This window comes from Poecile atricapillus, chromosome 1 (genome assembly GCF_030490865.1).
Source record: "Poecile atricapillus isolate bPoeAtr1 chromosome 1, bPoeAtr1.hap1, whole genome shotgun sequence".
Lineage (NCBI taxonomy): Eukaryota > Metazoa > Chordata > Aves > Passeriformes > Paridae > Poecile > Poecile atricapillus.
The window spans coordinates 67400103-67417156 of NC_081249.1; the positions used below are offsets into that span (position 1 = coordinate 67400103).

At 40.8% G+C, this 17054-nt stretch overlaps 1 protein-coding gene across 3 annotated transcripts in view; it reads left to right on the forward strand.

Moving 5' to 3' along the window:
- STARD13 (StAR related lipid transfer domain containing 13) overlaps window positions 1-17054 on the forward strand; it is a 287017-nt gene that overhangs the window by 62583 nt on the left and 207380 nt on the right. For 2 of the 3 annotated variants that reach the window (XM_058862448.1, XM_058862467.1), the window contains one exon: window positions 13347-13493. The exons of the other annotated variant lie outside the window; for it this stretch is intronic. In XM_058862448.1, the coding sequence (XP_058718431.1) occupies window positions 13347-13493 (147 nt within the window). The remainder of the gene's footprint in view (window positions 1-13346; window positions 13494-17054) is intronic. 3 annotated transcript variants of the gene reach the window in all.

The following is a 17054-nucleotide window of genomic DNA, read 5'->3' on the forward strand; positions in this document are numbered from 1 at the left end:
AGAAGGTATTTAAAAATACTTTGATTGATATGGTCCAAAATATTTCAGTTTTATTTATTAAGAAAGAATATAAATTGGGAGCTACATTTATTCTCATTTGTATTGAACCAGACGACAAACAACCACAATCAAAATTAGGCTTCCCCAGCACCAAGAGCTGTTTGGTGTAACAAGATCCAAATCCATGCTTCAAAGCCTTGATTCTTTGTTTTACCAGCTCCTCCTGAGTGTCATCATGTCAACATTAGTAGGCTGATCCTCCACATATGGATCTGACGCTTCACCAGACTTCACTCTCAGTAATTAAAGGAACTGCAGTTAAAGCCTGACTTTAACTTGAAGCATCCAGGATTTCTGTTCTTCCGATGCACATACTTCCACTTCTTACCCCAAAATGTAACGGACTTTGAAGAAAAAAACCCTTTTGCATCACCAAAAAAGACAAAAGATTAGATTTTCCAAATCTGCCAAGCCAGACTCATTTTATTATGTCAAATGAAATAATCAAATCTTAAATGTTTTTAGAAATCCTTAATTTTAGACATTCTTCTCTTGAGCTGTGCTGAAGTCTAGAAGTTTTGTGAATTCTCTCTCTTGTCTGGAAGTCTCCTTTTGCGCTCAAATATCAGAGCTGAGCTCAGGCTGTTTCACAGATAACAAAAGTCATCAACTGACCCAAAGCAAACTGTGATACAATCAAACGGCTCAAACACAAGTAATTAGAGAATTATGTGCTTCTGACAGCCATGCTGCCTAGCCTTGAAAATTTGGGCAAATTTTACATTGATAACTGCCTGAGATTATTCATGCAGTTCCTGTTATTCATGACACTATTGAAATCAAGGCAATCTATTCATTCAGTCTGTTCTCAGATCTGACAAAATTATATTCCTGAAGTTGAACAGAATCAGTCTCAACTGAGCAGAATTTACCCTGACATCTATCATCCATGCCAGAGGGGCAGATTTCCCATGCAGAGAATTACAGATTTAGTTTTCAGAAAAGTGTGTAGCTATTTAGACGTGCAGTTACCCGATTTAAAGTGCAATGCTCTTGTGGTAGCAACTGTAGCCTTGAACATAAAAGCAGGAACTTCTCACCACTGTTTTTTGCAGAAATATTTCTGAAAATATCTCTGCTGAGGGACACTCCACAAGCCCTCTGGGCAATGTGTTCCATTTCTTGTTGACCTGCACAGAAAAGTCCTCCCTCATATTCAGGTGGAACCTCCTGTGCATCATTTTCTGCCCCTTGCCTTTTGTCCTATTGCTCGGCAGCATGGAGCACAGCCTGGTCCACCCTCTGACCCCTCCCCTCATTCTCATAGACACTGATTAAATCCCTCGCAGTTGTCTCTTCTCAAGGCTGAACAGGGCCAGTCCCCTCAGCCTTTTCTTGTAAGAGAGGCGTTCCAGTCCCTTGATACACTGCAACCCTCCGCTGAAGATAGATGCTCCATCCAGTCCCTTGCAGCCCTTCGCTGGATCCGCTCCAGGAGCTCCGAGTCTCATTTCTGGGCTCTTCAGTGCAAGAAAGATCTACTTGTCTTTCGATTACTTTTTAGCCTTGTGTACTTCTGCCTAGCTGTGCAGCCTCCGTACGCCCAGCCAAGGCATGAGGCAGGTTTTTCCAGCTGAAGTGCTCTGGTACACGCAGAACCTGAGGCACGGCGCTATGGAAAAGTCACTTCTTGGAGGGACAAAGCCAGACCCGGCTGGGAGAGTTTCCACACCACGGGGAAGGCACTCGGAGCAAGCCTGAGCCAGGGTCAGCTCGGCGGCCCCTCGTCCCCGCCCCTGCGGCCGCTGCGCCCCTGAAGGCAACAGGGACGGGCCGAGCGGTCCCACGGGCAAGCGGGCGGCAGCTCCCGGGCACAGCCTCGCCCCCTGCAGGAGCCTCTCCTCGCTCGCAGCGGCTTTTCTCCTCACAGAGCCCGTGCGGGCGACGCCTCCCGGTGCGGGGCCGGCGAGTGAGGCACGGCAGAGTCCCGGCGCGTTGCCCCGGCGGCTCCCACCGCCCCTGCCCGGCGGGGCTGCGCTTCCCTCCCTGCCCGCTAGGGCGCGCCCCCGCCCGGCGCGGCGCCGGCCGCCAGGTGGCGCTGCCGCCCCGCGAGCCGCCGGCGGCCACCGCCCCCGCCCTTCCGCTCCGGCCCCGCCCCGCCCTGTGACATCACGGAGGCGAGAGCGGAAAGGGGGCGGGGGGAGTGCTGCGCGCGCACCTCGGGGCGCTGGCCAGGGCGCGAGCCCCGCCCCTCCCATCCCCCCCCCAGCCGCGCGAGAGCCCCTGGAGAGGGCGGGGCCGGGGACCGTTGGGCGCGCGGGGCCGCCATTGTTGGCGGGCAGGGCGGGAGCCGCGGCCGCCCCTCAGAGACCCCGCCGCGCCTCCCCCGCCTTCCCCTCCGCCCGCCCCGGCCCCGCTCTACTCCGCTCTGCCCCGCTCTGCCCGCACCGCCCAACCCCGGGGCCGCAGCGATGGCGGGAGGGGCGGGTGTGCCCCAAACGCGCCCCGAGCCCTCCTTCCGCGCCCCCCTCGGCCCCGCTGGCCCCCGCGGCCAGTCTGCTGTGGCCTTGAGCTCGAGCGCGTGGAAATAATTTGTGGGATTGTTTTGGGGGGACTTTCTTGTGGGTGTTCGGTGTTTTGGGTTTTTTTGGGGGTTTTTTTTGTGAAATACTTTCCCCCAAGAAAAGGTTCGGGGAAAGCAACACTTGTCGGAGTGTTTTTTGTTGGTTTTGGCTGGTTGGTAGGTTTTGGGTTTGGTTTTGCCTTTTTGTAAAGTATGCTACTCAAATTATTTGGAGGGATCTGAGAAAATCTGGTGGCCTTCAGGTCATAACGCTGACATTAATTTTTGATTGGAGAAACCCTTTCTTTGTTCTTTTTCTATTCTTCCTCTGACTTTCAGAGGAAGAAGCCTTTGTGCAGCCTTTTGTGGGATGGTGCTGCTGTCTCGTGTCCCAATCCCAGGGAGGTTCCTTGCTGCTGCAAAGTTGCTGTTGCAAAATTTGGTTTCTTTGCAAATCTTACGTGACATTTTGAGTGTGCATGTCGTAAACCAATTTAAGTATGTGTCAGCTCTCATTTTGTGTGAAGATACCAAGGTGTTTATAAACTTGCAGGTGCATGTTATTTTGGGACAACCACAAGAATTTTTGTGGAACTACATGGGTATAATAAAGTCATCTGATGGTTTAGATTGAAAGGGACCTTAAAGATAATTTTGTTCCAGCACTGCTGCTGTGGGCAGGGACACCTTACACTAGATTGCTCAGAACTTCATCTGATCTGGCCTTGGTCACTTCCAGGGGAGGAGTATCCACAGCTTCTCTGGGCGAATTGTTCCAGTGTCTCATCAATCTCACAGTAATATCGGGAAACTTGGATGAATCTCTTCTACAGCTTACATATGAGCTATAACTTATCATATTTTTTTTTTATTATTTAACAGAGAAGTATAAGCTATCATGAGTTTAATATGAGATAATACTGTGATGTTTTAGCAACTGTAGTTGCATTCCTTGAAGAGTAATACAGTTTATGCATTGTTCAAGTTTTTGAAATAATGTTAGCAATATGAGTTATGTAAATTCTGTTACTTTTGTTGCTCTAGAAATTTCAACAGTTTCAGGAACGGTCATGTGTTTTTAAAATGCATTCAAATGTCATTAAATAAAGCAAGTGCATAGATGGCAACTGAACTGTTTTTGAATAATACCAAATCCCAGTGGTTAAACCTGGATACTTGGGTGTCAAAGTTCCAGTGGAGATCTGGGAATCATGCCTAATTACTTTTGTGGGCCTGGGATTAATGCCCTCTCTTCATTCTTAGCTTGATGAAAATTGGTTTAGGATATAATTTAGAAGGTTTACATTATTTCAATTATCATCCATTCTCTTGTCCTCTTATAAATTTATGTTCCGTCCATTGTCCCATCATCACCTATGCTTAGCCACTAAAAATAGCATCCCTTCTTCCAAGCTTTCTCATCTTTGTCCTTAAGTACCCTTGAATTCCAGAAGGTGCCTTTTGCTCTGTATTTGTTCCATTAATTTCAGATTTTGTATACAAATGGCTTGCTAATATTAATATATCTTCTCATCACATAGTACATTGTAAGAACTTGGGCAGGGAACAATGTCAGATTAGACAGAACTCAGGAATGCTTGTGAATTTTAGAAAGAATATCCTTTTAATCCTCCTTAGTGGGTTTGAGGGCTTTGTGTGGTAGCTTGTCATAAATATGATGATAGTATTGCTGTGATTTTACTGGGTTTGTAGTGTTTTATGAGTTACCTTTTTATGTGTAATGTAGGTACCAAAAAAGTAGCTTACTTTGAAAACAGTTGAAGTTCCAGAGTAGTTGGAGACAATCTCTAGAACCAGTTTTCTTGGAAATTCTTTCACTGTAGATATGAATTTTTTAAATTCCAGTAACTGAAAACAAGAATGTTGGTATTTTAAGATAAGAAAGTGTTTAACACTACATCAATTTTTTAAAAATAAAAATATGTGGCACTCAGTGTCTCTCTTTACGATTTGAAATTTGCTGGGTATTATGAGATCTGTCTTCCCTTTCACCATCTTAATCTCTAGAACCTGCTCCAGAGTTCTTCAAGGAAACACTGACACTGGTATTTTTAGAAGAAATTACTCAGCTTGTGTGTTGGATTGCCAGGGCCATGCTGGTGCCAGCACAGGGATTGATTCCCAGCTCTCAGTGCCTTGGAGTGCCCACGCTCCGAGCACCAACTTGTGTCCGAGGGAGTTCTGACAGTTGTGACTGATCACCAGTGTGTCAGCTGCCGGTGTGCAAAGGCAGCAGACAAAGGCTTGCTTAATTCAGCTGCTGTATTAAACAAGATTATTGCTTTACCAATAATACCAAACAAAACCTCAGTTAACAGTGAAATAAGTCACCTGTGTGTGCTGTTCCACTGCTGAAGCTGACAGGGCGGGGGAGGAGGGCACCTCCATTGGCCCGTGTTGCTCCAGGAGGAGTAGTGCTGCCCCTGCTCCCCATCAGGACACACCACACAGCTTTTGTTCTGGGGCCAGCAGCAAAAGTAAGGTGCGAGTGCTTCCTCTCTGGAAGCTCCAGTGCTTTATGCTGTAGATAAGCCCATTGATGGCTTTCCCCTAACACTTTTAAAGGGTTTTTCCCAAAGTGAAAAACCGCCCCAAAATTGCTTTACTTTTCATAAGGTTTATGGATAGGGTCTCCCAAACTTCCCATGGGTCACAAAATCATTTTCAGTTCAAACACCCTATTGTTTTCCCTTTTATCTGATATTACTCTTTTCTAGTTCATATTACTTTCAACTACTGGTGTCCTTTTTTCCTAAGTTAATGGCCCTGGCTTTGCTTCTCACCTTTTGCTCCTCACCAGGCCCATGAAAATGATTCTTGAGATAATGAACAGGAAAGGTTTAACTAAAGACTGGATGTGGCACTCAGTGCTATGGTCTGATGTTGGCACGGTGGTGTTTGGTCATAGGTTGGACTTGAGGCACTGAGGGTCTTTTCCAACCTAATTGATTTTGTCAATTCACAACCAGGGAATGGTCACAGCATCATGGATTGTCTCCAGTCTGAACTCCTGCGATGAGCTCATCCACTACCACCAGCTCCAGTAGTGGTCTTCATCTGGTTGGTTTGTCTAATACCTGGACCAGGAAGTTGTCCTTGATGCACCCTAGGATTCTCCTGGATTTCTTGCAGCTAACTGTGCTGCTTTCCTGGCAGATGCCTGGGTGGTGGAAGTCCTCTGCTAGGATGAGATCTTGGAGTGTGATGCTTCCTGTGTCTAAAGCAGTCTCCCCCTGATGAGACCCCCACCAGCAGATGTCCTTTGTTGGTCTTGTCTTTGAATTTTTTATGCACAGGCTCTAAACCTTTTTGTGTCTGTTTTTCTGAGGCAGCTCTTCACAATCTATCCCTTCCCTAACACAGCGCACAAAACACCTGCCCCTCCTCCCCTACATGTCTCTTTTAAAAAGCTCATAGCCTTTGACTACAGTTCTGTCCCAGCATCTTTTGCTGATATGTCATAGTTTTCTAACTGCACCATGGTTTTCAACTCCACTTGCTTGTTTCCCATGCCATGTGCATAGGCACAGAGGCATTTCAGCTGGGCTGTGGGTTGCCCCACCTTTTGGGAGGAGCCTTCCCTAATTCCTCTGGGGTGATTTACAGGGATTTCCCTCTTGTTTTCTAGAGTGTAGGTATCTTCTGGTTCTTCACGGTCACTCAGAAGTTCATCCCCTTCCCCATAAAGCATATAAAATGTATCAGTCTGAAGGTATAGCTGAGCCCAGCTTTTACACATCCTGGACAGCTCTAACCACAGTATTTTTTAGAGGGAGAACTCTGTTTTAGAAAAACTGGTTAAGTCCTACCCAGTCTCAAAAGGTGCAACTAACCACACTGGGGAGAAGGATCTGTAAGTTACTTATTCTGGTCTGTAACTTTTTATGGATTTAGTGGGATGAGATCCCTCGGTCTCATAGAACCCAGTCTGAAATCTAGAATTTATTACTCAGGAAGCACTGCAGGGAGATACCTGCTGTGAGCAGACATAAGCTGGTTACATTCTCCAAGGGAGTCATGGTAAGAGAGGATTTTGCAATTAGTAATTTTTCATGAAGCAAATAATTGTGTCTCAGTACCTATGTGTGTAAAGTACTTTGACATCCATTGTCACGAACTGTGATGTGCAGATACAATTGCTGTTGCAGATGGTGCCAAACGAAATGAATATGGACAGTATCAGGAATTTGATAACGGCTTGGAGCAAGTGTTTGGGATACTAGAAGTACAGTTGACTTCCTCCACCTCACAAGGTAGAGGAAATGGTAGAATAGATAAATGATGAGCTGGCATCTGTTGTGAAGCAGCTGAAGATGGGATAACCCAAGAGGATAATTCAAGTGCTAAAATAGGAGCAGATGTCAATTAAGACAGTCTGTCTGACCATTTGGGTGCCAGTTCTGTAGCACGTGTCATCAGTACAGGCTTGACAAACAGCCTGTTTGTGAAATTCAGTTTCTTGACATCATAATTTGTTAGAAGGCGGAGATGTTGCTGGCTTTGAGAATCTGGAAAATTTAATCATTGGAGAAAACCCAAATTCCAATTTGATGTTAAAACCAACTAGGTGGCATTTTAAGCTGTCATTGGGTTGGTTTTTTTTTTTTGATTGTTTGTTTGTTTGGGTTTTTTTTAAATTAGAAGTTCAATACAAAACTAGTTGCTTTTGCTAGAAACCAAATGAAGCTGCAACAGAATTTTCATACTAGACTGTCCGGGTTACTGTACTTTAAAACTTGTGCAGCAGTGTGGAACTGTTCCAAAACATTTTTCCCCAAACCTTGTCTTCAACTAAATTCCTTTCTTCCCCCCTTCCAATCTCTCTCTTGTCTTGGGTGAAACACCATGCTGATGCAGTTTGTGGCCTTCAGTCCTAGGAATTAGCTTGGGTTTCTTCATCTGGGAAATTTTCCATAAACTTACTCTTTCGAAGATTTCATTGATACAAGGTGTTCTCCCCTGTCCTGCCTAGCTTAGAGCAATAGTCCTTAAAATCTGATGCAAGAACCCTTAAAACAGAGACAGGACTTCAGAATTTTGTTTTCTTTCATACGATGAACATTATCATTGTACAAGATCAATGTGTTGAATACAAATTAAAAGTCAAATTTGCCAATTTACTGTCTGAAAGATTAAAAGCAGTTATAAAAAAGAATTGAGTCCATTTCTCAACTACTTCGACTTTGAAAAGTCAAGCAGTCAAATACATGTAATGAAGTAAGGGTTATGTTACATTATTTTTTAATGGCTTCTTTGAGTTCCTTTTTCTCCCTATTAATCATTAAAAAAATCCAAGCATATATCCTTATTGTACTATATCTTGAAGTTAGTATTTCCACAGTGTTTTTTATATTTTACAGTGTTCATTGTCCAAAGACATAGTGGTGGTCTTAAATACAGACACATAAAATCATAGAAATGCACAGCTGAGCTTAGTGAAAGAAAATAAGGATGTGTGGGGCCACTGTAAGGGAAAATACAGAAAAGCTGGAAACAACCTTAAATATATTTAAAATTCAGTTTAGTTTGCTCTAGAGCATCAAAAAAACACAGGTTTCATCATTCATACAGGTATGGCTTGGGTCACTTATGAAAACTTGTCTGAAGAAATCAGTAGCTTGAGGCGGCAGCAAAGGGAAAGTGGCTGGACAGGAATGAAAATCAAAACTCCATACACAGATGTATTTAAGAAGTGTAATAATTTTAGGGGAAAATTATTCAACTTGGAAGTGCTGTTTCCTTTAAAACAGATTTACACGTATCTTCAGGTGAATATTTTCGGGATCAGGAGGATCCAGATTGCTCTGAATTTTATGTGATGTCCCTGAAGTGCTTTCCATTTCCCAGAAACCTATGTGTATAGCCTTTCCTGCTGACTTGAGAGATGGAAGAGACTTGCTTGATAATTTCAGATATATAGCCATACAGTTCTTAGAAGTGAAAAGGTTGCTAACTGCTGAGTTTACTCACCTGCTCTCCAGGATGAAAGTGCCACAAGTTAGTTGTCCATCCAACAGCTCTGTAAATACTTAAGCAACCTTGTAGTGGGATATTAAGGAAAATTCTCTTTGAAATATTTTATCTTCAATATAGAAGGCACACATAAATCTATTTTTGGAATGAAAGAGTCCTTTGTATTCTGCATACTTTTTTTTTTTTTTTTTTAAGAATTTTGCATCGAGAATCAATCTGGCTTCCTCCCTCAGTCCCTGTAGGCAAAGTCATCAGCAGCTGAGAGACCTTCTTTTACACAGAGTTTCTTTTGAGAACAGAGGAGCCTCATCTGTGTAGCAAGAGCAGAATATGATATTTGGTCCCCGAAATTGTTCCACAAAATCATTATTTACAGATCTAGGCTGTACATCAGAGAGAATTTTTATCTGAGCATATTTAATAGGGAGGAGGGTTAAATAGCATGGGTTTTTTTTTTCCTTGGAGGTTACTGATTTACTACCCAAAGTTGTACAATACATTAATTACCAGAACAATTGGACCTATTGAAGTTCTGAAGTGAAAGCCACAAATTATCAGATAAATTTAGAGTTGTGTAATTTTCTCATAACCCTTCACTTGGAAAGCCTTTCTGCTTCCAGTATAGGATGAGGTCTAGTAGCGGGGTTAACCCTGACCCCTGAGTGTTCTATATGGACTTGTTCATTTCTGCCACATTCTTTCAGTTTAAATTTAGATTTGCTGGCAGCTATTAAGCCTCTTGCAATAAGCCTCATGACCAAACACTGAAACAAATACGCCTTTTATCACAGATGTTTTTGCCGAATAAGATTAGTGAAGAACACTTGAAAGCTGAAAAACAATGTGCAGAAGTCTTTGGTCCAAAAGGCACTAACCTTTTAATGTCTGGAACATATTTTCTTCTCAGTGTTAGAAAAGAGAAAGTAAGTGTTTAGATGATTTGGCTCAATCTTGCAGCTTGTTTTACCTCTAATTTATTATTGGCAGTAATGAAATTTCAGCTATGCAAATGAATACAGAGTCAGGATACATATGAATACGTACATGTAACAAAGTCATTAAGCTAAATGTTCTAAAATAGACTGTGGTTGCTGTAGGAAGTAGCAACATAGAACTGAGTTATATGTTTGGCTGATTGCTAAATATATCTTAGTAAATCTTATTTGTTGGGATAATTATTCTGTACAATATAGCTGCATCTGTAATTGATGTTAGGAAGTTCATACCACTTAATTTTCTGTTTTCCATGGTGGATGATGCTTGTTTTATGATTATGATTTTTTTTTAATCTAGCATGAGTACGTAGGACTTGAGAAATCTATATCGCAAAGGAGTTCAGTTTCAAGGCCAGTAAGTTGTTCTTGGCCTAGAGTTTGTCATGATCTTCATAGACAATGTTGTTCCACCTTGAAACACTTGTTTGACAAGGGATTCTCTGGTCTCACTTTCTACAATTGCTCATCTGTCTAGGATAGGACATGAGGAAATGGTCTCAAATTGCACTATGAGAGGTTTAGACTGGATATTAGGAAAATTTTTTTCCACTGAAAGGGCATTGGAACAGACTGCCCAGGGAAGTAGTGGAGTCACCATCCCTGGAGGTGTTTAAAAGACGTGTAGCTGCGGCACTAAGGGACATGGTTTAGTGATAGACTTGGCAGTGCTGGGTTAAAAGTTGGATTTGATGATCCTAAAGGTCTTTTCCAAACTAAATGCTTCTGTGATTCTGTGTTCTAAGGTAGCATGTAAAATTGTTTCTGTAAAGCACTTCTGTCTATGCTTTCAAGGTTCTTCAAAAGGTAATAGCATTCCTATGCATTGGTGAATGGCTATGGCTCCAACAAAGAAAGACCTTGAGAATTTATGGAAAGGAGTGTTCTCCCTGTAACCTTTTAGGAGAAAAAACCCCAACATATAAAGCAGGCCATTCTGTAGATAATTTAAAGTGAGATTTTTTTCCTTCTGAAGGGCGAGACACAAAAGCTTCCAAAGGCGTCCTGACCCTACTGCCTCTGCAGTTGCTATGGGCAGGAAACACTGGTACTGAGATCTTCAGAGCACTTTGATAGTGTCCAACCTAGTTACTGGGGCTGAACACTGTGGAGCTGTGTTCCTCATGAATGGATTAGGCAAAATTTATTCACTGGTTAAAAGTCCTACTGTGCAGGCTGTATATTTTTGAATGTAAGTAGCATCATGTTTTTTCTGTTTAGCAGGAATTTCAGGCAACCTTTGAAATACATAGCCAATCAGCATTTGTTCCAAATGGTGCTTTTGTGCCAAATTTCCAATTAGTGAATGGCATTTGTTAACTAGGCCGATTTGGCTTTATCTTCAAGGATAATGAAACCCCATCTTTTTCCTCATCCCCTTAGTAGACACTATGTAGAGTCTTACTGAACTAAAAGAAGAGGACTGAATGGAGAATGCTACAAGATTTATAGTTTGGTGACACTCCTTAGGACTTGTATTTCTTAGAAATGACTGTGGTTTGAATTTTGTAGCATTAAACCAAGAAATTTATAAAAATAAAGGGGTCTGACTCATACAGTTGTTTGGAAGAACATTAGTGAATATTGGAAGTATTGTTCCAGTAGGTAAATATTTGTCGAGATAAAGGTGAAATGTGCTTCCCTGTACATGGAACTGTACTTTTTATTGTTATACAATATCATATGTGCTGTTGCATACATATGGAGTATCTTAGAAATATTTTAAGTCTTTATGAAATTTTATCTTTGCATTTTCTATGGAAAATGCTAAATTAGAGACACATCTCCAACCCCCTTCAAAATAGTCTTTTCAGTTGTGGAACAAAAAGTGGTCTGTTATAACATGTGGAAGTTGCTCCTGCATCTTATTAAACTCAGAAATCCAAACTTCTAATGTAACCTCCAGTGCTTGTCACCTGGCAAGAACAATTTTTACATAGCTCACAGAAATCAAACACACTTTAGTCTTTTCGCTGTGTGATTGTTGCTTCAGAATTATTTATTGTTGTTAAGAAAACATATTCTTACAATCCCTTTTTCATAAATTGTTTTTTAACCATGTTGAGAAATAGAACATTCATATTAGATTTTTGCAGAATTTATACATTATTGTTTGTGGAATTTGGGCGGGTTTCCATGTTTTGTCCTTGTTGAGTCTTTTTTTGAGCGTTCTTTAGTATTTTAAGGATCAGTGTGTGAAGAAGCTAAACCACAGGAAAACATTTGCTTTGTTTACAAATGAGTGTTGTGGACATGTATCAATGTGCACATTTCCTGTGTGAGGTCATCTCACTCAGAATGGGTTCAATATAAGAAGTGTCTTTTGATCCTAATTTTCTGTGGAACATCCTGTAGTTTACTTGGAAATGGCTGGGAAGACAATGGGAAGCAATCGAAGTATCTCTTTAGATAATTTTAGTAGCTGTAGAGTTGAAGTACAGCTTAGCACATACTGCAACATTTCAGGCAAAGTACTCAGAGGTTGTAAAAAATTATGAAATTTGAAATAAAGATTTGGAAAAGTAAAAATTGGGGTATTTATTTTTCTGTGCTTCGAAACAATCCCAACAAAGATCATACAAGCCCCTCTGAAGGGAGCATGCATCTGTTGCTAGTATGGGACTCAGTGTCTGATGATTGGGACCTTAGTTACTGTGGAGAAGATGAGTAATTCCATTAGTAATAATATATGTCAGTGTAATAGTGGAGTGAATTGCCTGGCTTCTATTTGTAAAGGGTTTTTTTCTACAATCGTGAGCCAATTATAGTTATCTTTCTGTGCCACTTGTGAATCCCTCCTAAGGAAACAAAGCACCATAAAGATTTATCAGGTAAGAGTAGAAACAGTACTCATCTATCTCCCCTAGGTTTTGAGGAGTGTTGGTATGATCCTCTTAGGATTATGGGAGGATGAAAATGCATTATTACTGTTTGTCTGCTCATGCTCACTATGGAATTAGCTTCTGTGCAAAAATATGTATTGTTTGTGAAAGGAAGGAAGATGAAAGAACTGAGGTAGCTTCAGGACAGACTTCTGTGGGATGCAGTAGCTGCCTGTGTTGACAGAGAGATCAGTGTGACTGGTTTTTGTAGTGGATCATTAGAAGTGATGCGAATAAGGAGAACAAGGCATAATGCAGCAGTATTCATAGAGACTGCCATGGAAAGGTGCTTAGGTACTGGAAAGGATTTTGAAGAAACTAAAGAATAAGAATGGGATAAGGAATTAGGAATAGGAATGTAATCCTTGTCAATTACATTACAATGGATTAAAATATTTGTTATACAGTAAAACTCTTCAGATAAAAAAAAAAAGATGCATCCTAGTGACAAAGACACCAGTAAAGTATTCCCACCATAGGGGCAGAGGATTTTATAAGTTTAGAATTATAGTGAGGAATATAATACACATGATGACCTTCAATATTCTGGTTCCTGTTGGCAACAAGCAATCAGTGGAGAGATGCTGAAATAGAAGTGGCTAAAGAGGAGGCATTAAAGTGACTTTAGTTTTAGTCTTGGTTCTGCTTAGCTTGAAATAGCAGTGGGTCACCTAAGATGAAGTGTTAGAAAGCCATTCAGATATACAAAAGTCATTTGAGTAAGTAGAACAGCTATGAATATATGTCATCAGGATTGCAGTGATAACTGAAGCTTTCTAAATGGAAAAATGTCGCTCAAGAACAAGGAAAGAACTGGTCAGCTTTTTCCTTGGGGACTGGAAGAGAAAATAAGCATCTCCAAGTTACCAACAGCTTGAATATTTTAAGACTTCACATATGTTTGATTTCTCCTAGACCCAACCAGAAAAAGAATCTGAATGGCCAGACTCTATGTCATGGCTTATGAAGAAACTGGAACAGTTGAACTTAGATATTGAAGAAGCTCTGAGTGCTAGCTCTTCTCCCTCCAGTACTCCTTCTTCTAAAAGGCACAAGCAACTGGTAAGAATGTGTGTGTGTCATATGATAAGTTCTGTAACAGTTAGCTATAACACTCCTCAAGACATAGTTTTCAGTTGTGTTTCTGAATAGGCCGAGGAGCTCAAGTGTTAGGGTGAAGTTAAAAGTTTTCACTCAATAAAATGAAATCTCTAATTTCATTAAATAACTAATGATTAAATATCCAGAACTGTTAGAGGGTGAAACTTGTAAATTTTCTGTCAGTATGGCTTATAATCATTAAACACCTTTTTGTTTTAGGGATATTTGCTTGCATGTTTTTCAGATTGTTAATTTAAGTGCCAGCATATTAATACATGTTACATTTATTTAAAAATGTAACAGCAAGAGAGACACATTCTTATTAAGAGTTCAACTAGTGTCGTGGTCAGCCCAGGAAAACTGGATTCCCTCCCTATCCCTCCCTATCCCTCCCTCCCTCCCTCCCTATCCCTCCCTCCCTCCCTCCCTATCCCTCCCTCCCTCCCTCCCTATCCCTCCCTCCCTATCCCTCCCTCCCTCCCTCCCTCCCTCCCTCCCTCCCTCCCTCCCTCCCTCCCTCCCTCCCTCCCTCCCTCCCTCCCTCCCTCCCTCCCATTGCAATCCTCTAGTTAAGAGTATTTTGTTATGATAGGTGTCATTAGTTGATGGCAAGCAGTTTCTCAAACTTTTTTTTTTTTTTTTGAGGGCAAATAGGATTAAACGAGCAATGATATTATTTTATTGATTTTTGAATAAGCAAGTTTTTTATATAAGCAATTAATGGAGAATGACCAGCATCAGAAATCTAAGTGTTTGTTCTCTGCTTCAGTATATGATTACTCAGTTCTTAAGATAGAATTGTGTGAATTTTCAGCTCTGCATGTTGGCTTGAAATTCATGGAAGATGATCTTTTGTGAATGTTTTTGCTGTCACTGCTGTTTCATTTTGTAGAAGTAAATTCTTAAAGTATGCACCTTCGTGGGTCATCGCAATGTAAATGTTCATGGCTCTCCAGGTGGGATGTTCAGAATCTTGCACTTTGTATGTGTTTACAAATTCAACAGTGTTAGTAACAGAGTGCCCATGGCTGTCTTTCATTTCTTTCTTGCTCTATGTGTCAGCTCTGTCCAACTGAATTAATTTCATAATTAGGGGACAGTGTTCTGTCTTCTTGCAGGAGAATGCTCAGTGTTTTCTGTCAATATACAGTGGCAGTGTAGTCTGCTTTTCTGTCTGAAAGCAGACAAGAAAATCCCAGCCATCAATGTTTAAACACTTCCCAGTGTGAGACACTCTGGTAACCAGTGATCCAGACACCCATTATTTTATGGCTGTGCCTATTCTACTAAGGTAAAAGCTGTGGTTTGGTTAGGCATCATTCTTTTTCCGTGATGGCTTGAAGATCATAGGATACAACTTCAAGTCTTTTGCTGAAACATTCAGCAAAGGGCTTATTGCATGTAAACAGCAGAAAAATCTAAATAGGCAACATTTTCTAATGAACTTTGATACACAGGAACAGCATCATCAGAAATGGTTGCATAGAGAATGCCATCACCAGCACCCCAGATGCTTGCACTTCTTTTCCTGAGACCTAGTGGCAAGACATCTTCTGAATACAGAGAGGCCAGGACTTTCATCACAACCTTTTTCCTGGGACATATGCTCCCACCAAAAGCCTCTGCTAGAGTGTTAGGATGTTCCCAACACCAGCACCAAAATTACTGTTTTGCTTAATATGATATTTGAGCAATTGCAGTCCTCTTTGTCAATCCATATCTTCTTCCCACTCTGAAAGACAGATCTCTTCATTTTAGTTGTCTGTGGACAGGCAAATGTGTGAGTCAGCCACATTTTATTGTAGCCTTATTTGACAAACTGGAAATGACCTTTAAACCTCCAGTAGCCAATATCAGTGTAGAAGTTGGACAGGTCACTTAATAGAAAATCTTTCTAATAACACCAGGAGGATCAGGGCAAGAAAAGAGTCTTGGAAAATCTGTTGTGGAACTGATGATGGGATACCATTTGCTGTTTCCTGCAATAGAATTTGGAGAGCAAGGGAATAATCTGCTCTGATTTGAATATTAATGAATAATTTGCCTCAGAATGGGTGGCCTTAGTTTTACTTCATAGTCAAAGAAAAGATAGATCCTCATAAATCTCTCCATAAATGTACTGTGAAGAAACATATACTGCAGATCTCAAAATGACAGTTGCAGTGGAAAAAATGTCTGGTTTTCACACAAGTTGTATGAGTAGTTTATATTCTATCAGTTCATGCTATTTGTACCATATTTCTAACTATAGCTTGTAATTTGTTCCACACATATCAAATGTTTTCTTCATCACTTACCATGAAACTTGAATAGAAACAAGTCTAGATAGAAGAAATCTCTCAAACATATGTTTGCTAGTAACTGTGTAAATTTGGCTTCTATGAAATTAACCACTTTTGTGTTCTTCATATGGTTTTATTCTCAGCTCGGTATTGACACAAGAAGTTGTGATTGACAGTGGTTTTGGGTGAACTGTTCAAAGCTGTAAGGCTGACTTTGGAGACCCAAGATCTCCAAAGCAAGTGACTACTGTATGAGTAGGACCATGGTTTGTTGGAGCTGCTGCTCTGGAAGTTACCCTCTTGAGAGCGTGGACAGTTTTTAACAGATGACAGAATTATTTCTCATGGCAAATGCTGTATCTCAGAAATGTAGTTTGAAATTTAATCACTAGGTTCAGCCAGTCAGTTTTCTACTGAAGGATTTTTCACTGTTCATGGAAGTAATTCTTTGATTTTTTTTGCTCTTTGGGTTTTCCTGTTGTGAAGGTATCTGTTATTAATGATACTCATTTAAACAGGTTTTTTTTACAGAAGAAGTCAAAATATGTGCTAGTGAAAATCAACTGGATGAATAAATATTATGGGACCTATTGGGTGAGAGTAGGGAGTCTTGCAGCATTTTGGTGAGCAAATTCAAGGTGTTTTCTAAAACATAGTAACTTCTGCATGAATGCTAAGGGATGACTTGTTTCTACATCTATGTAAACCACAAATTAATACTGGTCATTTTTTTGTTGGAAAATATTATGAGGAAGTAGCACTGACTGGATTTCTCAGAAGGTGATCCAGAGAAGACATTAAAAATACTTGTTTGTAATCAAATTATTTTCTGAAACCTCTCACCAATGCTGCAAAGACATGATGTAAATGCAAAAAGCTGTACTCTCTGAATGTATTAACAGCAGAACTGCTAGTTTTGGAAAAACACATTTAATAGTTCCACTCCTGTAAAAGCTGTACCTTTTCTATGAAAAAAAAATCTTTCTTAGCAGTATAGAGGGAGGCACTTTGTAAATGAAACATCAGAGATAAATCACTCTTGCTGCAGTGTTTCCCCCTGTTTTTTAACATATCTTCTTCATTGCCACTTAGTATCTTGTACTCTGTTTCGGTATAGAAAAAGCAGGAAATCTTAAGAATGAGTGTCACATTTTTTTTTTCGGTTTTAGTCTTCTGTTATTAATGAATGGTAGGGAAATCCTGTTTGATTTTAGTTACCCCATTTTATATTAGAGATATG